The sequence below is a fragment of the Entelurus aequoreus genome, linkage group LG04 (assembly GCF_033978785.1).
Source record: "Entelurus aequoreus isolate RoL-2023_Sb linkage group LG04, RoL_Eaeq_v1.1, whole genome shotgun sequence".
In the NCBI taxonomy this organism is placed as follows: Eukaryota; Metazoa; Chordata; class Actinopteri; order Syngnathiformes; family Syngnathidae; genus Entelurus; species Entelurus aequoreus.
Window position 1 is genome coordinate 51,748,451 of NC_084734.1, and position 23,500 is coordinate 51,771,950.

Genomic DNA, 23,500 nt, shown 5'->3' on the forward strand with positions numbered 1-23,500 from the left:
TTTTTCCTTTAGTGAAAAGACAAAAAACAGGTAACTGATAGTTATAAAAGTGCACTTTTGGGGGGGAATTTTGCCTATAGTCACAATCATTATGAGAGACAAGAAGACAAAAGTTTTTTGTTTTTTTTTGCATTCTAACTTGTAAATATTGGTGGCTAGCAATGCAACCAATGGGAGAAATCAATTCTACCTCTAAATTACTTAAAAAATGCATTAAAAAACCGTTAACAATACTTAATTTACGTTCTGTAACCTGTATAATAACCAAGATTTAGCGACATTGTTATTGTAAGAACGAACACTTAGGAACAATTTTTTAAGCGTAGTAACACAGTGGCATGCTTCGGTTTTAGCCTTTAAAGCTAGCTACGGAAAGAGATAAGTTAGCTTCTAAGTCAGCACGAAATGCTTTTGAGTTTGTAATGCACAACACAATGCAATAAGACACCAATCTTACTGCTTAAAAACGTGAACAATCATATTACAGTATCTGTAAAGTACTAGCCCACATTTCATGTTTTGGTTGTACACGGCTTGCCAGACAGCGTATGTAGTTGTAATAACATGCATTACGTGCTGCGTGTATCATGACCGATATTAAAGTGGCTCACTCGATGGACAGTTGTCTGTTTGATCCAGCTGGCCGGGAACATATTTTCCGGTTTATTTGGGTAAGCATGCCATGTCAAAATAGCTTGGCATCAAGTTCCACATTTACATTATCTGTACTGTAAAGTTCAAATTTGAATGAAAATAAAAAGGAAGTCTAAGTCTAAGTCTAAGTCTACAGCTTCAAGTCACACCGACCTCACTCTCTCGGCTTCCGTCTACTCCAACGTCTTACCCCACCTTTGTGCTGGATTCCAGAAGCAGTACTTCATCCTCCGTATATTTAGCTTAAAAAAGGTAAGGTTGTGAATCCTCGCCTTTGTTGTCGATTACCAAGTCTGCCATGATTAGAAAACATTTGTGCTTGTTTCCGGAAGTAGGAACACACGTTTGTTGCCTAAAGTCTGAAGTGTGCTGCTCTGGAAACAGAAATCAATGCGTGGAAGAAATCAGTCCCGATTATTATTGTTTAAAAAAATGACCAAAATACAGTAAATATTGTTCTGAACTTTTCTGTTACCATATTATATATAGACTTGCAGTATATAAACATACGTTGATGGAGAGTTTTGAAGGTTTTTTTTAGAGGGCTTTGAAGGCTACAACAGTAACTATCATTAGCCGCATCTTCCAAGCGCTTTTTAATCATCTTTAAAAAATCCTAAAAAAAGAATGTGTTCTTGTCCCTCATAATGATTGTGAACGAAAGGCAAAATTCCAAAAATTTCAGTTTCCCTTAAATATCAATATTTCAGCTTATTAATTTTTAAATTGTTGTGATTTGATGATATTTCTACATTATGTTACAATGAAACACTTTGGACTCTCTAACCTAGGGGTTCTTAACCTTTTTGACCTCAGGGCCAAACTTTTACACTGCAGAGGGACCGGGCCCACTCAAATATTAACACTGAATTAGTCATCTTTCTTTTGATTTGAATCGTATTTAATAATTATATTTAACCTATTTTATAGATTAACAGGATAAAGCTTGTCAAATGATATGCAAGCATGTGTTAATCACAAAGATTATTATCAAAGTTTAGGTCAAGATGACTACAAAAAGTTTGCCCAACACTGCTTTAGATCCAGACTTCTTCTGTTTATTTGATATTGTCATTACTGCCACAAGTGGTGGAAAAATGTATTATAACTGAGTACCGCTGCGGCCCCTACGGTCCACAGCTGAGAAACAGATATTTTTGGGCAGCCCTATAGTTAAGAAACACTGCTCCAACTTAATGCGAGTCTTAAAGGCCTACTGAAACCCACTACTACCGACCACGCAGTCTGATAGTTTATATATCAATGATGAAATCTTAACATTGCAACACATGCCAATACGGCCGGGTTAACTTATAAAGTGCAATTTTAAATTTCCCGGGAAACTTCCGGTTGAAAACGTCTAGGTATGATGACGTTTGCGCGTGACGTCGATGGTTGAAGTGGAAGTATTCGGACACATTGTATCACAATACAAACAGCTCTGTTTTCATCGCAAAATTCCACAGTATTCTGGACATCTGTGTTGGTGAATCTTTTGCAATTATTTTAATGAACAATGGAGACTGCAAAGAAGAAAGCTGTAGGTGGGATCGGTGTATTAGCGGCTGGCTGCAGCAACACAACCAGGAGGACTTTGAGTTGGATAGCAGACGCGCTATCCGACGCTAGCCGCCGACCGCATCGATGATCGGGTGAAGTCCTTTGTCGCGCCGTCCATCGCTGGAACGCAGGTGAGCACGGGTGTTGATGAGCAGATGAGGGCTGGCGTAGGTGGAGCGCTAATGTTTTTATCATAGCTCTGACGAGGTCCTGTAGCTTCAATGGCGTCGTTAGCAACAGCATTGCTAGGCTTCGACAGGCGGCACAGCATTAACCGTGTGGTTACAGGTCCAATGTTTGGTTCGGTGCCTCCTGATAGTAGTATTGTTGATCTTCTGTCTATCCTTCCAGTCAGGGGCTTATTTCTTTTGTTTCTATCTGCATTTAAGCACGATGCTATCACGTTAGCTCCGTAGCTAAAGTGCTTCACCGATGTATTGTCGTGGAGATAAAAGTCACTGTGAATGTCCATTTTGCGTTCTCGACTCTCATTTTCAAGAGGATATAGTATCCGAGGTGGTTTAAAATACAAATCCGTGATCCACAATAGAAAAAGGAGAAAGTGTGGAATCCAATGAGCCCTTTTACCTAAGTTACGGTCAGAGCGAAAAAAGATACGTCCTGCACTGCACTCTAGTCCTTTACTCTCACGTTCCTCATCCACGAATCTTTCATCCTCGCTCAAATTAATGGGGTAATCGACGCTTTCTCGGTCCGAATTGCTCTCGCTGCTGGTGTAAACAATAGGGAAATGTGAGGAGCCCTTCAACCTGCGACGTCACGCTACTTCCGGTACAGGCAAGGCTTTTTTATCAGCGACCAAAAGTTGCGAACTTTATCGTCGATGTTCTCTACTAAATCCTTTCAGCAAAAATATGGCAATATCGCGAAATGATCCATTATGACAGATAGAATGGATCTGCTATCCCTGTTTAAATAAAAAAAATTCATTTCAGTAGGCCTTTAAAGTGATTCTTTTCGGAGACTAGATCAACAGGAGGACCATGGCAAGGACTAAAATGGACAGGCAAGCCTCAAGACCCAGACAGAAGTGAAACTGAAACTTTGCTAAAGTGACACAGCACCAAAGCAGAAGCGTAGCAGAAAGATGTTCTTCTACTGGTTTTTTTCACACTAACCTGCATCCCAGTCGGTCCGATCACGTCAAAGGCTCCGATCATGCTGGAGACAAAATGCACGACTTTGGTGAAGCTCTCTTCGCCGATACTCCACGAGCCGTCGATGAGGAACACAACATCTGCTTTGGCACCTTTGCACACTGCGGCAGGAAAACAAAACCCGTGAGTGAGGATCTTTATGGACCAGTAGCAGTCTACCTTCAAAGTGTTTGTAAAGAGCTGAAACAAAGCGCTGAGGTATAATACACATTGGGTCTTCTCCCACACAACCCAAATCTTCTCTTGGAATGTGACGTGCATTCTTCATCCTGGTTCACATTGGACTACTTTAGTTTTTTATGGGCCTGTTCCTTTCATGAACCAGCAACACATGTGGCGGCCATTAAAGTACTGGCACGGGCTGGGCCCAGAAGGACCTGGCGCTCTGAGCCACGCCACAGCCAAAACAGTTCTTGAGGACTTTCCAATCTGGGCTGAGTCTGAATGAAAAGTCTCGATCCAATCATGTTCACTTCCTGTGAATGCTGTAATGTCACATGACTGGAACACGTAAAGTGGGATCATTTTCGTGAAGGTCACAACCCCATCCTCAACTAAACAACACCTTGTAGTGACCCAAAATTAGTAGCATCTGACTAGCGATGACACTAGCGACCGACAGGTGACGCCTACCTTCCCATGAGGGGGGAATTGTGGGTGGCGGGCTGGGTGTGGGCGGGAGCGTCGGAATGGGAGTTGGCTTGATCACTGCAACAAAGCAAACATGGAGTAAATAAGAAAGGTGCCATGATGTTAAGTTTGCTGGATACAAACACTCACAGGTTCTTTCCCTGGTGCTGACGCCTGGTCCTTCCAGGTTGGGTGTCTGGACAAAGACCGTGGCAGTGTAGAGGGCGTCGGGGGAAAGTCCGTCAAAGCAGTACTGAGGAACGCCGGCTGGAATGGTGATCTCGTGTTGACCTCTACTGGACGCTGTGAGGGAAGACCACAAAGGTGCTAAGTGGGAATTATTGATAGAAGCTTCTGTCAACTTGCATCTACCTGCACCTGAAAGTCTGCTATCATGTTTTTGTTATCTTTTTAACTGCTTATGCCATGGGTTTCAAACTCGTTTTCATTGAGGGCCACATTGGAGTTGTGGCTGCCATCAGAGGGCCGTGGTAACAACGCATATTATATGAATATGCCTATACATTTGATTATGATGTATATTTTTACGTACATTGCAAAAACTAATCTAGATTTTACAGTAAAAAACTGAAAACTCGGTCACAAGGATTTTACAGTAAAATATAAATTTTTTTTACTACATATTACGGTAAATGGAAAAACTGTACCTCTGTTGTTTTATGGTAAAAACTGGCAGCTTAGTCAACAGAATTTCACTGTAAAATTTACAGTGGTTTTTACAACATATTACTGTAAATGGAAAAACGATACCACTGTTTTTTAAAACTCTGCCAACTGAACTGGCAATTTTTCACAAAAATGTCATACCGTTTATTAATTTACAGTTACACACCACAAAAACAACAACTGTAGATTTTACGGTAAAAAAAACCTGGAAGCTCAGTCGACAGAATATTACCATAACAAAACAGTGGTAGTGTTTTCAATTTACAGTAATATGCGGTAAAAAACCACCGTAAATTTTGCCGTAAAATCTATTGTCATTTTTGCAGTGTATAATTTGATGGACAACTTGCTTTGAAATCATAAGTATTATTATTATTAGTATCATACTTATGTATTTATTTTCATTTTGACAAAACATTGTTTGGAAAGTATGATAACATAATATTTGTTGCAATACTCGTTACTAGTAAAGTTTAAAAGTAGGGCTGTCAAGTGATTATTTTTTTAAAATCAGATTAATCACACTCTTGAACTGTTGAATTAATGAATTAATTTATTTATTTGATATGAACATAACATTGGACAAACCAGATGCACTGCCATTAGTGTTATAGCAAGGAAAAGCAAATTTTCAACACCTGCCCAAAGGATGCTCATAGGATATTTTATATACAATGAATCGATTTTACAATACTTTAATACTGTCTACAACTTTAATCTGATTTCTGCCACAATTTCAGACGTCTGGTGAAGAGGTTTAGGTCAGTTCGCAGCTTTAAAGGCCTATTGAAACCCACTACTACCGACCACGCAGTCTGATAGTTTATATATCAATGATGAAATCTTAACATTGCAACACATGCCAATACGGCCGGGTTAACTTATAAAGTGCAATTTTAAATTTCCCGCTAAACTTCCGGTTGAAAACGTCTTTGGATGATGACGTATGCGCGTGACGTAACCAGTGAAACGCAAGTATCAGTACCCCATTGAATACAATACAAAATAGCTCTGTTTTCATCTCATAATTCCACAGTATTCTGGACATCTGTGTTGGTGAATCTTTTGCAATTTGTTTAATGAACAATGAAGACTGCAAAGAAGAAAGTTGTAGGTGGGATCGGTGTATTAGCGGCGGACTACAGCAACACAACCAGGAAGACTTTGACTCGGATAGCAGACGCGCTAGCCGACGCTAGCCACCGACCGCACGGATGATCGTCGTGAAGTCCTTCGTCCTTCCGTCGATCGCTGGAACGCAGGTGAGCACGGGTTGTGATGAACAGATGAGAGCTGGCTGGCGTAGGTGGAGCGCTAATGTTTTTATCATAGCTCTGTGAGGTCCCGTTGCTAAGTTAGCTTCAATGGCGTCGTTAGCAACAGCATTTTTAAGCTTCGCCAAGCTGGAAATTATTACATTTATTTACATGTCCACGGTATAATAGTATTGTTGATCTTCTGTCTATCCTTCCAGTCAGTGGTTTATTTATTTTGTTTCTATCTGCATTTGAGCCCGATGCTATCACGTTAGCTCCGTAGCTAAGTTAGCTTCAATGGCGTCGTTAGCAACAGCATTTTTAAGCTTCGCCAAGCTGGAAATTATTAACCGTGTATTTACATGTCCACGGTATAATAGTATTGTTGATCTTCTGTCTATCCTTCCAGTCAGTGGTTTATTTATTTTGTTTCTATCTGCATTTGAGCTCGATGCTATCACGTTAGCTCCGTAGCTAAAGAGCTTCGTCGATGTATTGTCGTGGAGATAAAAGTCACTGTGAATGTCCATTTCGCGTTCTCGACTCTCATTTTCAAGAGGATATAGTATCCGAGGTGGTTTAAAATACAAATCCGTGATCCACAATAGAAAAAGGAGAGAGTGTGGAATCCAATGAGCCAGCTTGTACCTAAGTTACGGTCAGAGCGAAAAAAGATATGTCTTGCACTGCATTCTAGTCCTTCACTCTAACGTTCCTCATCCACAAATCTTCCGTCCTCGCTCAAATTAATGGGGTAATCGTCGCTTTCTCTGTCCGAATCTCTCTCTCTGCTGGTGTAAACAATAGGAAAATATGAGCAGTCCTTCCTCCGGTGTCGTCACGCTACTTCCGGTAGGGGCAAGGTTTTTTTTCATCAGAGACCAAAAGTTGCGAACTTTATCGTCGTTGTTCTATACTAAATCCTTTCAGCAAAAATATGGCAATATCGCGAAATGATCAAGTATGACACATAGAATGGATCTGCTATCCCCGTTTAAATAAAAACAATTCATTTCAGTAGGCCTTTAATTCAGTGGGAAGAGTGTTCCATAGTCTGGCTCCGTTAGAGGAAAAGGTGGACTGTCCTAAAGATGTTATGAATCATGATGTTTTAATAATGATTAATCACAGGTTATAATTTGCTTGCATATATACAATTTGCTTAAGAAAATACCCCAATATTTGAATACAAATGTGATTTGGTGGTCACAATGTCATACATGAACATTTTTTAAATGTTTTACTGAACTGCAAGTCATTGATTTGTTCAAAACTTGGTGACAGTAAGTATAGAAGAATTAAGTGCACATTTTGAAAGTCTTTGCAATATTATAGCAAACTAGGTACAGATGTATAGTATATTAATACAAACCCCGTTTCCATATGAGTTGGGAAATTGTGTTAGATGTAAATATAAACGGAATACAATGATTTGCAAATCATTTTCAACCCATATTCAGTTGAATATGCTACAAAGACAACATATTTGATGTTCAAACTGATAAGCATTTTTTTTTTGCAAATAATCATTAACTCTAGAATTTGATGCCAGCAACACGTGACAAAGAAGTTGGGAAAGGTGACAATAAATACTGATAAAGTTGAGGAATGCTCATCAAACACTTATTTGGAACATCCCACAGGTGAACAGGCAAATTGGGAACAGGTGGATGCCATGATTGGGTATAAAAGTAGATTCCATGAAATGCTCAGTCATTCACAAACAAGGATGGGGCGAGGGTCACCACTTTGTCAACAAATGTGTGAGCAAATTGTTGAACAGTTTAAGAAAAACCTTTCTCAACCAGCTATTGCAAGGAATTTAGGGATTTCACCATCTACGGTCCGTAATATCATCAAAGGGTTCAAAGAATCTGGATAAATCACTGCACGTAAGCAGCTAAGCCCGTGACCTTCGATCCCTCAGGCTGTACTGCATCAACAAGCGACATCAGTGTGTAAAGGATATCACCACATGGGCTCAGGAACACTTCAGAAACCCACTGTCAGTAACTACAGTTGGTCGCTACATCTGTAAATGCAAGTTAAAACTCTCCTATGCAAGGCGAAAACCGTTTATCAACAACACCCAGAAACACTGTCTGCTTCGCTGGGCCTGAGCTCATCTAAGATGGACTGATACAAAGTGGAAAAGTGTTCTGTGGTCTGACGAGTCCACATTTCAAATTGTTTTTGGAAACTGTGGACGTCGTGTCCTCCGGATCAAAGAGGAAAAGAACCATCCGGATTGTTATAGGCGCAAAGTTGAAAAGCCAGCATCTGTGATGGTATTGGGGTGTAGACATGGGTAACTTACACATCTGTGAAGGCACCATTAATGCTGAAAGGTACATACAGGTTTTGGAGCAACATATGTTGCCATCCAAGCAATGTTACCATGGACGCCCCTGCTTATTTCAGCAAGACAATGCCTAGCCACGTGTTACATCAACGTGGCTTCATAGTAAAAGAGTGCGGGTACTAGACTGGCCTGCCTGTAGTCCAGACCTGTCTCCCATTGAAAATGTGTGGCGCATTATGAAGCTTAAAATACCACAACGGAGACCCCCGGACTGTTGAACAACTTAAGCTGTACATCAAGCAAGAATGGGAAAAAATTCCACCTGAGAAGCTTAAAAAATGTGTCTCCTCAGTTCCCAAACGTTTACTGAGTGTTGTTAAAAGGAAAGGCCATGTAACACAGTGGTGAACATGCCCTTTCCCAACTACTTTGGCACGTGTTGCAGCCATGAAATTCTAAGTTAATTATTATTTGCAAAAAAAATAAAGTTTATGAGTTTGAACATCAAATATCTTGTCTTTATAGTGCATTCAATTGAATATGGGTTGAAAAGGATTTGCAAATCATTGTATTCCGTTTATATTTACATCTAACACAATTTCCCAACTCATATGGAAACGGGGTTTGTAGATAATGTAATAATCAATCAATCAATCAATGTTTATTTATATAGCCCTAAATCACAAGTGTCTCAAAGGGCTGTACAAGCCACAACGACATCCTCGGTACAGAGCCCACATACGGGCAAGGAAAAACTCACCCCAGTGGGACGTCGGTGAATGACTATGAGAAACCTTGGAGAGGACCGCATATGTGGGTAACCCCCCCCCTCTAGGGGAGACCGAAAGCAACGGATGTCGAGTGGGTCTGACATAACATTGTGAAAGTCCAGTCCACAGTGGATCCAACACATCAGCGGGAGTCCAGTCCACAGCGGGGCCAACAGGAAACCATCCCGAGCGGAGACGGGTCAGCAGCGCAGAGATGTCCCCAACCGATGCACAGGCTAGTGGTCCACCCGGGGTCCCGGCTCTGGACAGCCAGCACTTCATCCATGGCCACCGGACCTATGCGACTCCCCCTCGCAAGGGACAGGGGAGAAGAGGAGAGAAGAAAAGAAACGGCAGATCAACTGGTCTAAAAAAGGGGGGGTCTATTTAAAGGCTAGATTATACAAATGAGTTTTAAGATGGGACTTAAATGCTTCTACTGAGGTAGCATCTCTAACTGTTACCGGGAGGGCATTCCAGAGTACTGGAGCCCGAATAGAAAACGCTCTATAGCCCGCAGACTTTTTTTTGGCTCTGGGAATCACTAATAAGCCGGAGTTCTTTGAACGCAGATTTCTTGTCGGGACATATGGTACAATACAATCGGCGAGATAGGCTGGAGCTAAACCGTGTAATATTTTATACGTAAGTAGTAAAACCTTAAAGTCGCATCTTAAGTGCACAGGAAGCCAGTGCAAGTGAGCCAGTATAGGCGTAATATGATATAATATAATAAAGACATCCATAAACAACTTTACATATTGCACAATTTACATCTGTATTTACTCTTCTCTTCCTTAGTTTAACCAATTGTTTAAACAATTGTAAGCCATTTTTCGTTTTGTTGGCGATGTTGGACCGGATGTGACATGTTGCGCCAACAAATTCATGTGTGAGAGAGACGGTGCCTTGACGAGAGATGTGACGGTTGTCAATAAAGAACGTGCCTCTCCATTCCAACGTTACTGTCTGTCTTTTCTGCTGGGCTTCATATAATTACAAAACATCGGTTACACAAACAAGCCTATTTACTTTTTCAGATGACAGCGCTGATCTCGTTTATACAAACTACCTCTAGTTTGTGCGACGTCCTCACAAATGTTAATGTCCTGCCTGCAGTGGCTGTCCATTTCGAAAGACATTGTTTAATTTATCTGTGGTAAACACAGTTTAACTGAGACAGCATAATTTGTTGTCCTCTGTTTGCTGTCCATGTAGCATTCATGCTGGAACACCATGCTCACGTTCATGTTTTGCTTTAAGATATTATTTTAAACTTGATGTGCGGCGATGATAAGAAAGTTTATCACTGCAATACTAACTAATTACCTCAGTTTTATCTCAAGTTCCATTGGAGTTTGTTTTGAAGGGCGCAGAGTACAACCTTCTAACTATCATCACACCGGCAGGTGACGTGATCACTGCCCACGCAATGTGCGCTGCCTTCTGCAGGGCTGTACGCTTAGCTTTTTCACTAGTAGCATCGGTGCTACTAAATGAAAAAAAATTGTAGCACAGAAATTTTTTTGTAGCAATATTAAATGTCTTAAATATCAAAATGTCAATATTAACAAACAACGTACACATGTGCACTCATACATATAAACACAATGCCATCATAAGGCCTACTGTAACGCTCAATTAAACACAGAGAACATCCCTAAACTGGGTTAGCACTGTCGCTAACACGAGTGTAGGGCTGGGCGATGAGGATCAAAACTCATATCGATATAGTTTGGCCCATATCCATCCATCTATTTTCTACCGCTTGTCCCTTTCGGGGTCGCTGGAGCCTATCTCAGCTGCATTCGGGCGGAAGGCGAGGTACACCCTGGACCAGGGGTGGGCAATTAATTTTTACCGGGGGCCGCATGAGCAACCCGAGCACTATTGGAGGGGCACATCGACAATATTTCAATTAAATTTTGCTCAAAATTATTTTTGATACATACCGTAAGACAAATAATAATAATAATAATAATAATAATACTTTCATTTAACCTAACTTAACTTTATACCAAAAGCACTGCTTTGGAAATCATTTGTGCCCCTTTCAGAGATCACATTTAGTTCCCCTTAAACATCCTCATGTTGCACAATGAAATTTAAGCATAGGATGAAGTGTGCATTCCTGTAACTTTCTCTAGTAACAGCATTCCATGATTAATATAAATAAATTAACATTAATAATTAATGACAGTAAAATAAGCACACGTATGACTGAGGAGTCATAGTGTAACTTTGTGTGGTGTTTGAGTTGTCCGACTTTTTGTATGGCCATAAACGCACCAGTGGCTTAGTGGTATGCGTGTTGGTGACAGATGACAAGTTGGTTTTGGCCTGGTTTGTACGGCAGAAAATGACTAGTTTTTCGAGATAGGAGTGTTTTACTCATGTTTTTGGTGTGGTTATGGCCGAATATAAACAGTTTTGCTCAATACAGTGATCGATATAATTCCTGGCCTCGAAGCATCTTGATAGAGACGTTACAATAATTGAACGGTGTTCAATTGAACGGTGTGACAAACACCGTTAGAGCCGCTTGTTGTCACTGTCACTCAAGAGTTACATTGCAAAATTACACAGAATAAATGTGTTTATTTTGTTTAGAATTCAGATGGGATTTGATTTGGTGCGCGGCATATATTTGCTGTGCGCAGAGGACGCTTGAGCAGTGCGCAATTGCGCAGGCGCGCACCTTAGAGGGAACGTTGCTTGGCAGTCCATGTCTTGTTGAAAACACGGCATTCGTCATCAACTTTTCTCTTTTTAGCGTCTCGGGTGTAAACCATGCATCACTTGTCGCTGTGCACCTTCACTCACAGGTTACACACGGACATACGCACATAAATAACACTTTTCAAAATAAAAGCAGCACAGTTGTATTGCGCGCACGACATAGATGTTTTTTCAACTTTATTTTGTAATTTGTGATTGCAGCTGTTTACATTCACTCACAATCACGCACACGCATACGTCCACACGGAAGTAATACAAGTAACGCTTTTCAAAACAAAAGCAGAACCGTTGTATTACACACTCGACATAGATACTTTTTAAAATTTATTTTGTAATTTATGATTGGCCTCACGCGGGCCGGACAGGGACGCACAAAGGGCCGGGTCTGCCCTGGACCATACTTGCCAACCTTGAGACCTGCGAATTCGGGAGATTGGGGGTGTGGGGGGTGGGCGGGGTCCGGGGGGCGGGGTTATTTCTTATATATATATATATATATATATATATATATATATAGTACAGTAAACAGTAATGAAAACACAATTGTTCTACTAACTGTACTGTACTTGCTGCTTACTTAAAAAAAAAAAAAACACTTACCTTTCACTATTTGAGTAGCTTTTGTTCTGCCATTTGAGTACTGGCGAGCGATCTCTGAATCCGGGAACATATCCTTCACGGATTTGTTGAAAACATCCGCAAATGAGAACGTGATGTTGCTTGCAAGGTGGCCCATAAAACTGCGTTGCCGCCGCCTTGTCATGAGTGACTATATCAATTTTGGCCACCGTGTTATGGCGGGGGCGGGGTTATTTCTTATATATATATATACTGTATATATATATATATATATATATATATATATATGTCTTAATTAGATTATCCAAAAAAAAATAGTGCTCGATACCATGGTAGAGCGTAATATGTATGTGTGGGGAAAAAATCACAGGACTATTTCATCTCTACAGGCCTGTTTCATGAGGGTTTCCTCAATCATCAGGAGATTTTTTCTGATGATTGAGGAAACCCTCATGAAACAGGCCTGTAGAGATGAAATAGTCTTGTGATTTTTTCCCACACATACATACATACATATATATATATATATATATATATATATATATATATATATATATATATATATATATATATATATATATATATATATATATATATATATATATATATATATATATATATATATATATATAGTACTGTTCTGAAGGTTTTGATATTTGTGTAAATTGTCCCTTTTAGTTCTATAGATAGATCATTTCTGTTAAGGGATTAATTATTATTATTTATTTCTATTTCATATGTGTTGTTTGGGAAGGTGAAATGTATTTTCGTTAAGTTGTTTAACCGTTGCTACAGTTACGGTTGCCATGGTTACGGGCAGTTCCGTTTCCGCCGGCAGGTAGAAAAAAGTGTTTAAAAGAGCTCCGGCATTGACAGGCAGCGGAGCGTCTGTAATACTACCCGGGAGATAGAGTTCACCACAGTTGCAGATCGGATAAGTAACTACTCTAAGCTTCGTATTTAAGTGTGTCATAAGTGACAGTTAACACACTAGTTTAAGGACATTTGGGCGCTTCACGTTGCCAGTGGAGGTGAAGCGCATTGCTAACCGCTAGTTAGCTTACCGCAGCTCGCACGCGTGTTTGTTTGCTGCACAGTGACTTCACGAACGCCAGGTTCAGTCACTTTGAATTAAGTATATTGAAGAGACACTCTACCCTGTTAATATTTATTGTTTGGAGAGCGAGTGTGAACATTGTAGCGTTTAGTTGTTTGCTATCGTGGCTACCTTGCTGCGAGGGAAGTGGACAGCGCGAGGTACGAGTGTTAATTGCACACGCTCACGGTCTAGTCGTCAGAGAGGTGACCCAGGACGAGGCTGGTTCTCCTCTCGCTCCAGACTGGACTCGTGAGGCGAGCTAAGAGGAAGCACGGCCGAGCCCCCCTAAGAAAATATAAGGTACTTTATTGACGCATATTATTTCCAGGCGTTAGAGATAAAATGTAAAATTATGTGGCGGACCACATCTAGCCCCCAGGCCTTGAGTTTGACATGTGTGAATTATGCCCATGTTCCCAATAACAAACAATATGTAAAAATGTATTTATAGTTTAATCTACAAAAACTTTCTAACTTTAGTGTGGTTTCCATCCATCCATCCATTTTCTACCGCTTGTCCCTTTTGGGGTTGCGGGGGGTGCTGGAGCCTATCTCTTTCATTGATAATCAAATGTTTTTGATAATTTCTTGATTTTTATAACATCACATTTAAAAACCAAAAGTTTTTTGTCTTATCTCAGCAGAATAAATATCATCCTGAAAGTAGACCACGTAGACCTAATTCATTTTCAGAGCTTCAAAGCAAGCGTGTAACCAACACACAGCTGCATGAAGGTCACATGATAAGCTCCAGCAGAAGCTTAGGTGACGTCATAACACCCGAGGTTGATTTCAGCCGGATATCCGACTCAATATTTCCCTAAAAAAACAAAGCTGGGGACCCTCTGCTTGCAGTTAAGATGCCATCTGCGTCTCACGCTAGCAAAGCCATGTTTGTTCTGGTGACCCCGCTAATCACTACCATATAGATATTGACATGCTGGCGTTCCCTCGCCGCTTATTTCTGCTCTGTAAACCACTGACCCGTGTCCGTATCCCAACCAGATGGCAATCAAAGTGCTAGCAGTTATTTAAAAGCTTGTCCTCTTTCGAGACACATAAAATTAAAAGACTGGTGGCGTGTAATCATCACATGCAGGAATCTAAAGATAAATAACATTACAATGCGCGCAGCAAACCAAGCAGCGCATTCTGCTAATGTCATCTGCTGCCCGTCACATCTGACAGCCTCGTTAGTATCATATCATTGAAGCAGCGATGTTGCATTTAAGCTCAAGACTGCTGATCACTGATAGGTGAAGAAGAACGACACACTCACGGTCAACAGGGTTCAGTCGGAGGCGATACGACGTGGCCGCTCTGTGAGGCATCCACTTGACGCAGAACTTGTCGTGAGCGATGTTGTAGGTCTCGATGTTGGTCACGTTCAGGAACACTGAGGAAAGGCAATACATTTACTAATGTGCTTGTTGGTTGTATTTTTTAACAGTCACGACACTTCGACAGGAAACATACACGTTGTTCCTTGCCCGGCCAGCGGCGCACTCGAGCCTCCGCCGTACTGTGCCAAGACTTTGACGTCATAGGTGGTGCCAGGCTTCAGATTGTGCAGCGTGTAAGACGTCACGTCGCCCACAAAGAAGTCAATGGATTGGTCGGTGCCTATCAGAAGAAGTAGGCGGAGTCAAGACAGAAAGTAGAAGATTATGAATGCGGAGGCAGCTCACCTTTAGGCGAGTAGATGAGTTTATATCCTTCCACAGGAGCTGACACCGGGTCCCAGGCCACCCGGAAACGCGTGTACCACTCATCTGACACGCGCAGGTTCCTTGGACTCAGCAGGCCCACTGAGAGACAAACATCACTATGGTTTCAGCAACATGTCTCTTTCAGACACAGACAAGATGTTCCAATCACCTGTGCGTCCGTTCCCGTTGAGGAGTCCTCCGGGGCCCTCGGCATAGATGGCCTCCACCGTGATGTTGTATGGCGTGTCGGGAAAGAGGTTCAGCAGTCTGGCGTTGTTTCTGTTTCCAGAAACCACAGCCTGACAGAGACAAGCGTCCATCATGTTTGTGCACAGGTACCACGTTGAGAAAAGGCTTTTTCATGTCTGACGCTGTGGTTCTTATTCTTTGTCCAATCTAGAAGCTTCATCTTCATTAGTCACAACAATTCAAGCTATCACACACATTCTCTACACAAATTGTGTGTGAATGCTGATGAGCTGAAGCTGAGCTGAACCTAAATGCTAGCTAACTCACATAGGGCAGGTGCTTCGTTATCAGGCGGGAGACCCTGGGGGGGCGGAGTCACATCTGTATTGCCTCCAGCTGCCATCAATGGTTCAGCTCCTCATTAATAACATTATAATGATGGTGTTTGTGTAACCGACTGTAATCACTCCAACCAATCAGCGTCTTGTGAGTTATAAGCACAGAAGAGACCTGTGACGTCAGAGCATAGTTTGGACGTAACGTCATTGCAAAGGCTGACTGGCAAGAGCGTAGGGAGCATGTGTGTTGCGTACACACATTTACATGTTTGTTTGATAGCATCATATCTGTGGCACACTTACATATTCTGTGATGGGGTCTCCTGTCATGGGGGCGTACGCGATCCGGTACTGTCTCACGGGACCCTCAGCATGGTCCCACCCAATGGTGAGAGAGTTGGTGGTGGCTTCAAACACTCGCAGGTTCCGAGGTCCAGTACGCGGTACTTAAGGAAGAAAAAATTATACGTGTTTGTTGTGCGTTCATTGATAAGACAAGCTAAGGCTAAGCGTCTTTAGCAGCATGTCTACAAGTCAAAAAGTCAACAATTCAAAATGTCAATAAGTCAACATGTTAACGAGTCAACACGTTAACAAGTCAAAATGTCAACAGGTTAACAAGTCAACATGTCGATGAGTCAACAAGTCCACATGTCAAAATATCAACTAGTCAATGAGTCAACATCTCAGTCGACATGTCAAAATGTCAACATCTCAAAGAGTAGACATGTCAAAATGTCAACAAGTCTACATATCAAAATGTCAACAAGCTAACGTGAACAAGTTAACATGTGAACAAGTCTACAAGTTAACGTGTAAACATGTTAAGTCAAAATGTCAACAAGCTAACATGTGAACAAGTCAACATATGAACATGTGAACAAGTCTACATGTCAATGTGTCAACAAGTCAACATGTTAATGAGTCAAGTCAACATTTTGACATGTCAACGAGTCAACATGTCCATTAGTCGACATGTCAATATGTTAACAAGTCAAAGAATCAACATGTCAATAAGTGAACGTATCAACAAGTCAACATGTTAAGAAGTCAACATCTCAGTGAATCAACATGTCCACAAGTCATGCTAATCCTTACATGTTTTGCCGTTGCTCTGCAGTGACAAGCCTTCGCCATCAGGGTACATGGCAGACACACTAACCGAGTAGGGAGTGTCCGGGATTAGGTTGTCAAGGAAGGCGTTGTTGACATTTCCTGGAACAAATGCCTTTGTGGAGATGACACCCAAAGGTCAAACAATACAGTGATGTAATCATTTAATTCGCTCGCTGAAAGCCACAATGTACATCTCACATCATCACGTTATCTCCACATTACCTGCTGCCATAGTCTTCCTTCTCAACCCTAACAAAGAAGCATGCATGTAAACATCCTTCATCTACACTTGCAGCTGACAACTCTATTGTACTCATCTTTATCCAAGTCTTCATTCCACACTCCTTACATGAGCTACTAACATGACATTTCATCCAAATTTTGATTTAAGCGTGTCAGTGATTAGCTCCTCAACACTGTTGGATTGGAGATGCTTCAAAAACAGACATGTGCCGTGTCTCAATTGTGCACAAGAAGAAGAACAAGGAGTAGTAGGAGGAGGAGGACGATGACTAAAGCGTTCCTGAGCGTTACTCACAGACTGAGGTTGTGCGGCTCCATTCAGGGGGGCATACTCCACGCGGTATTGCTGCACCTGGCCTGAGGCCACCTCCCAGCGCACGTTGAGGCTGTTGGGGCTGGGATTGTACACCTGGACGTTACGCGGTGGCGTGCGTGGAACTGCAATGGTCACAGAGAGGAGGAGAAAGGAAGAACATTAAAGTTCTTATCAAACTGAAGGAATAAATCTGTTTCTTTTCTAGCTAAGACTGCAAATGAAAGCATGTTGACTGGCTGTCCTCAAGGAAAAAGAAATAAATTGTCTATATGGTGAGCGTAGGAGAAAGGAAGATTATTTTATGCAAGGGCTAAAGCAAAGCAGATGTGTGGAAGCATACATGACACTTTAAGATACTTCATCTCCTCAAAATAGGAAAACAAATGAACGCAGACAGACTTTGTGGTCAAGTTACACAACTGCTGTTGTATAACCTCCATTAACAACAAACACAACTCATCTTGGTTCATGATAGACCATCTCTCCAGACTTACTGCACCTCCACAAGTCTGCACGACAAACTCATGTTTGCTCCTGGAACAGTTGCTGGAATGTTGGTGCAGCGCTCCAATTAAAGCTTGACTGTGCTGAGTGAGCACGACCCGCCGTCTGAGCAGAAACCATTCCAGCACACGCAGCAGAACATCAAAGCACACACGCACACTCACGCACGCACACACCATTGATGTGTTCATAACATCGAGAACCAGCGAGCTTGATAAGCAGAAGAAATGGTTCAACATGATTGGACTTAGACACCATCATGTTTGGTCAACAGAGGTGTCCCTCAATGATCAGTGTTGGGTAAAATATTTTTTCTATTTCTTTGAAAACAGTGGCTTACGAGTTTGTCCCGTTTCCGTGAGGCGCAGACCCTCGCCCTCCGGATAGACGGGGACCACAGTGACAGAATAAGGGGTGTCTGAGAGGAGGTTCCTCAGAATGGTGTTGGTGGTGCCGCCTGATACCTGCTCCTGCTCGCACATGAAGACACCACCATCCCCAATGAGTGGACAAAGTGAACCAATCTTTGTTAAGACAAGCGTCAACAATGAAGATAAGAGACAGACCATGTCCTCTGCGCCGCCGGCCACAGGCATGTAGAAGAGGCGGTACTGGCGCACATTTCCCTCCGCGGGCTCCCAGAGGACTTTGAGGGTGCTGGTGGTGGGATCTGTGACCTGCAGGTTCTTCACGCCGCCCAGCGGCTCTGTCAAACACATCAGGTAGCCATTACATGAATGTCAATTTCCTGTTTGAGTCACAGCTGGCATCAAGTGTCAGCTACAATTTACTGCGCAGGTTTTGACCTTGTGTGTGCATGATAGTCAACGCCGCAGGCTGCATTGTCAGTCAAAAGAACATGACATTTGCTGGCATACGTTTGTGATCTTCACATCCTGCTGCAGCCTGCTGATTTCAAACATGACAGCTGTGTGTGGACTTACTTGTCTTCCCGTTCTCAGACATGCGCTTTCCCTCCACGTCGGCGTATACGGGCACCAGTGTCACCTTGTACTCTGTGTCAGGCTGCAGTTCTCTTAGCATTGCGTTGGTCACAATGCCAGACTCCTGAGTCTTCACACGACACAAACAACTCATTTGTTGATTTCACTCAAACGTGTGCTTGAACTAGACTCCAACATCTGTTCTTCTTCTACAAATATGTTCAATGTTGCACTTTTATCACTCTAATATTCCAACAAGAAGGTCAAAATGAGGAATGCTATTATTTGCTGTAAAAAGTGTGTCAATAAATTCAGTAATGACCATGAGCTCGTCTCCTCCTACAGCAGGAACGTAGAGGATCCTGTACTGCCTAACATCGCCATCGGCTGGGTCCCAGCGCACCCTGAGGGAGTTGGTGGTGGGGTCGGTCACACGGAGATTCTTCACGCCGCTCAGAGGCTCTGAAAAAGAGAAGACATCACAGCATAGCTTTACCCCGAGTGGACACCGCTTCACCTGAAGGTTGATGCTAATCATTCAAAGGCGATGATCATCCATCAAACACGTCATTCTCGCAAGTTACTTGTGTCAATCACTTCCTGTGTCATCATGTCCTTCCAGAACATTCCACTACTTGTTAATGGTCTTCAATCTCGCTGACTCCGACACATTTATCTCAGTCTGACAGGAGATTTAATTATCGGACTGGAATGTGAGCATGTATGCTTCCATTGTGCCTGAACGCCTCATTCACGCCCTTACTGGTCGTTCCCTTGTCAGCCTGCGGGATGCCCTCCACGTCCGGATAGATGGGAACCACGACCACGTTGTAGACGGTGTCTGAGTCCAGGTTTCTCAGGATGGTGCTGGTGGTGCCAGCTGACACCTCCTCCTGCACAGAACATTCCATATCAATCAATGATGGCATTGAAATGATGTACGAGCCACACTCAAAGTGGACATTCACCGTTTGTTGTACTCCGTCAGGCTCTGCCGAATATGTGAGCTTGTAGCCGCGCACGTTGCCCACCGCTGGTTCCCAGCGCACCGTCAGGGTGTTGATGGTCGGGTCAATCACCTGCAGGTTATTCACCCCCCCGAACGGGTCTGACAGGAACAAAGAATGTGAGTCGTTCAGCCGACTTTACATTTCAAAGGTCAAATTTGAAGTTTCCTGAGAACTAATTTTGACATAATGTTTGTCAGGTGAAGTTTTAAAGGTTAGTTCTTAACAGTTCAGGATGCAGAATATCAACTTCCTTTCTGATGCTGATTTGCTCATGTTAGATTTTGTCTGGCTACTCACTCGTCTTCCCATTTTCAGACAGCGGCAATCCCTCCATCTCGTGGTAAACGGGCACAACAGTGACAGTGTACTCAGTGTCGGGGTCCAGGTTCTTGATCACAGTGGAGGTGGTGGATCCAGACACCTGGTCCTGGTTTAGGGAAGAAATTGGAAGAAAGGAATGAGGTTTGGCAAAAGAGACCAAACCCAGTCGTCTGAAATATGCCAATAATCCCACTTTTGGGTCTGGAATGTCACCCTCTTCTCTTGTCGAAACATTCTGTTCTTTTGACATGTGACTCACCACATCCTGCTCTCCGCCTCCACTCGGCACCCAGATGACAATGTACTCGCGCACGTTCCCCTCGGCGGGCTCCCAGCGCACATTAAGGGTGCTGGTAGTGGGATCCAACACCTGAAGATTCCTCACCACGCCCAGCGGCTCTGAGAAGACGAATGCTCAAATGCACCTGCACCTCTTTGGAATAGAACACTGCTTTCGTGGTGTCATGTGACCTTACTTGTCTTGCCACTGTCGGTCAGACTCGGACCGTCACCCTCGGCGTAGACCGGAACCACGGTGACAGTGTAGCGGGTGTCTGGGAGAAGCTTCTCCAGGACGGTGGTGGTGGTGCTCTCAGACACTTGCTCCTGTCAAATGACATATCATAGATCTATATGTGGTAATATATTTAGAAATATATGTAGTAAAGTAAATAGTAATCTATGTAGTAATATGTGCAGTAATGTATGTAGTAATGGTGGTGCGTCGCTCAAATTCTTGCTCCAATAGAACGACACAACATCATAGACCTATAGGTAGTAATATAGTTTGTAATATATGTAATAATATATGTAGTAATGGAGGTGGTGCTCTCAGACATTTGCTCCTGTAGAATGAATCGATCAATCAATCAAAGTTTGCTTATATAGCCTTTAATCACAAATGTCTCAAAGGGCTGCACAAGCCACAACGACATCCTCAGATCCTACATGATAGATCTATATGTGGCAATTTCATAATGAAATATGTAATAATGTATGTAACTAATATGTGTAGCAATGTATGGAGTAATATATGTAGTAATTTATGAAATAATATACAGTATGTATTAAGGGTAGAACGGGTCACAAAATCCACGGTTCGTATAATATTACAGTTTTGTGACATGGTTTGGGTTCAGTGTACATTGTTGTTGTTTTTAATAGCATATATCCCAATAATCCACCATTACCGTTTATCAGTTGTGGTTCTTACAAAAATATCTTATAAAATAAAACTTAAAAATGGCTCCTAAACTCTGACCCTTGAATTAGCGTAAACAAAAAAGTAAAGTGTACGATATCAGCACATTATATGCCATCAACATAAAGTAAAGCACAAGCTTTACTAGCACAAGTTTCCTTTGTTTAAATCAAAAACAAAAATGTCCATTAATTAAAGTAAAACAACCTAAATAAAAAAATTATATATTAGTGCAATACATTAATTGGCAATTTTGTCAAAGCATAATAATATTGTAACATAAATGTACCAATGTGTGCTTTAATTACAAAATACTTATGTATGCTACTTTTTTGAAATGTTTATTTCAGTTGCGCACACCACTTTAAGGCTGGAAGTGTCTTGCTGTGTGCTTAACGGCTGCTGTGTTTTTGAGTGAGACGACTTGGGGCTGTGTAAAAAAAAAAAAGAGTGCCTCTCCAGTTACTGCTGCTAAACCCACATTATTTACTTTGGGAGTGGGTGGTTGAGTTTTCAGGGATGAATGAGTGGTCCCAGAATCATGATTTCCCCAGACAAGCATTCTTTATCCTCAGGATGATAGCATTTCATTGACATGTATGTCAATTTACGTGATATTCTGCATGTAACAGTAGATTAAATTTTTCAGATTCAGTTAACGTAGAAATCATATGGCCCTACTTCACTTCAAAAGTACACGTCTATAATCAGAAGTACATGTGTATGATCAGAAAAACACGTGTACGATCAGAAGTACACGTGTAAGATTTGAAGTACACATACACGCTCCAAACTGATTAACACAAATAAAAAAAAACATATATTATAAATACTATAACAATCTGGTTTATACAGTTGACTTCTCGTTCTTCCCCTCCATGTATCTGCTTTTTTTTTGTCATTTAAGTTATCATTACATATATGTATTGTTGCATTTGAAAAAATTATATTATTGATAATAGAGGGAATTATTATTATTATTCATTATCAATGGTGCTATTTCTATTGGTATTTTTATTGCTCCATTTGTAGTGCTATAATGTTCATTGTCATTTCTGTGTTATTAATATTTACTTCTCGTAGTGTAGATATCGTCTACGGGTTGACACTTACCACAATCTCCAGGCCTCCATTGACTGGGACGTAAATGACCTTGTAGCCTTGAACGTTTCCGTCTGCAGGGTTCCAGGTGACCGTGAGTGTGGTGATTGTGGGGCTGCTCACCTTCATGTTGCCGACGCCTCCTAGAGGCACTGCAGGAAGAATCGTAATGTTTTATTTCGTAAGTTAAACAGACTGATGCCCATTATTCAAACACTGACTTACAAGTCTTTCCAGTCTCAGACTGGCGTTTACCCTCCCTGGCTGGGTAAACTGGTAAGACTGACACAGCGTAAGCCGTGTCAGGAAGAAGGTTCCTGAGGATGATGGAGTCGACGTTGGCAGGAACTTGCTCCTGTGGGAAGTTTTCACATTAGAGCTTCCGCTGGTGCTCCTTGTCTGAGCAGACTAGTGGTCTCACCATCTCCTCGCGGCCGCCAGCAACGGGTACATAGAAGACTTTGTACAAGCGAACGGCTCCATCAGCTGGGGCCCACTTAACGTTGAGAGAGGTCATGGTGGGGTCGGTCACCTGTAGGTTCTTTACACCTCCGAGCGGCCCTGAAGGCAACAAATTATGTAATTTAAGCTCTCCTAGTGGACTAACTTCTGTCCCCACACACAAGACTTCCACAAGTCCTTCAAAAGATTCTTGTGAAGCAGTCCTGTGCTGATCTGCCTCATGGACAATCATTCTATATCTCAGCAGTAAACACTTGTAAGCATCCAACACAGCAAAGCACCATAAAAGCACACTTGGAGGAGTGTGCTGTGGAAGAACTCTTTCACAGAACAAAAAGTCTTCCCTGAAGAGTGGAAACGCCTTACGTGTTTTTCCATTTTCAGACATGGTCTTGCCATCTCCCTCGTTGTAGACGGGCACCAGGGAGACGGTGTAGAGGGTGTCAGGATGCAGGCCTCTCAGGGTGGTGCTTGTGCTGCCCGCTGACACCTGCTCCTGAAGTGGAAAATGTGAGAACTAATTTGAAATGCAGACGAGAAAAGTTTTTTTTTCTAGTGTGAACTTTAGTCATGTGACACGTAATGGTCCTAC

The 23,500-nt window shown here is 42.1% G+C and overlaps 1 protein-coding gene across 7 annotated transcripts in view; it reads right to left on the bottom strand.

Annotated features, from left to right (window-relative positions):
• col12a1b (collagen, type XII, alpha 1b) overlaps positions 1-23,500 on the bottom strand; it is a 118,753-nt gene that overhangs the window by 31,795 nt on the left and 63,458 nt on the right. For all 7 annotated transcript variants that reach the window (XM_062045214.1, XM_062045216.1, XM_062045215.1 and 4 more), the window contains 23 exons: positions 23,275-23,404; positions 22,868-23,007; positions 22,672-22,801; positions 22,459-22,598; positions 20,621-20,750; positions 20,404-20,543; positions 20,121-20,250; positions 19,782-19,921; positions 19,577-19,706; positions 19,136-19,275; positions 18,814-18,943; positions 18,436-18,575; positions 18,210-18,339; positions 17,345-17,487; positions 16,789-16,918; positions 15,994-16,136; positions 15,333-15,462; positions 15,143-15,262; positions 14,931-15,077; positions 14,734-14,850; positions 4,173-4,325; positions 4,026-4,100; positions 3,354-3,493 (listed from right to left, as the gene is read on the bottom strand). In XM_062045214.1, coding sequence (XP_061901198.1) covers positions 3,354-3,493; positions 4,026-4,100; positions 4,173-4,325; positions 14,734-14,850; positions 14,931-15,077; positions 15,143-15,262; positions 15,333-15,462; positions 15,994-16,136; positions 16,789-16,918; positions 17,345-17,487; positions 18,210-18,339; positions 18,436-18,575; positions 18,814-18,943; positions 19,136-19,275; positions 19,577-19,706; positions 19,782-19,921; positions 20,121-20,250; positions 20,404-20,543; positions 20,621-20,750; positions 22,459-22,598; positions 22,672-22,801; positions 22,868-23,007; positions 23,275-23,404 — 3,048 coding nt within the window. The remainder of the gene's footprint in view (positions 1-3,353; positions 3,494-4,025; positions 4,101-4,172; positions 4,326-14,733; positions 14,851-14,930; positions 15,078-15,142; positions 15,263-15,332; positions 15,463-15,993; positions 16,137-16,788; positions 16,919-17,344; positions 17,488-18,209; positions 18,340-18,435; positions 18,576-18,813; positions 18,944-19,135; positions 19,276-19,576; positions 19,707-19,781; positions 19,922-20,120; positions 20,251-20,403; positions 20,544-20,620; positions 20,751-22,458; positions 22,599-22,671; positions 22,802-22,867; positions 23,008-23,274; positions 23,405-23,500) is intronic.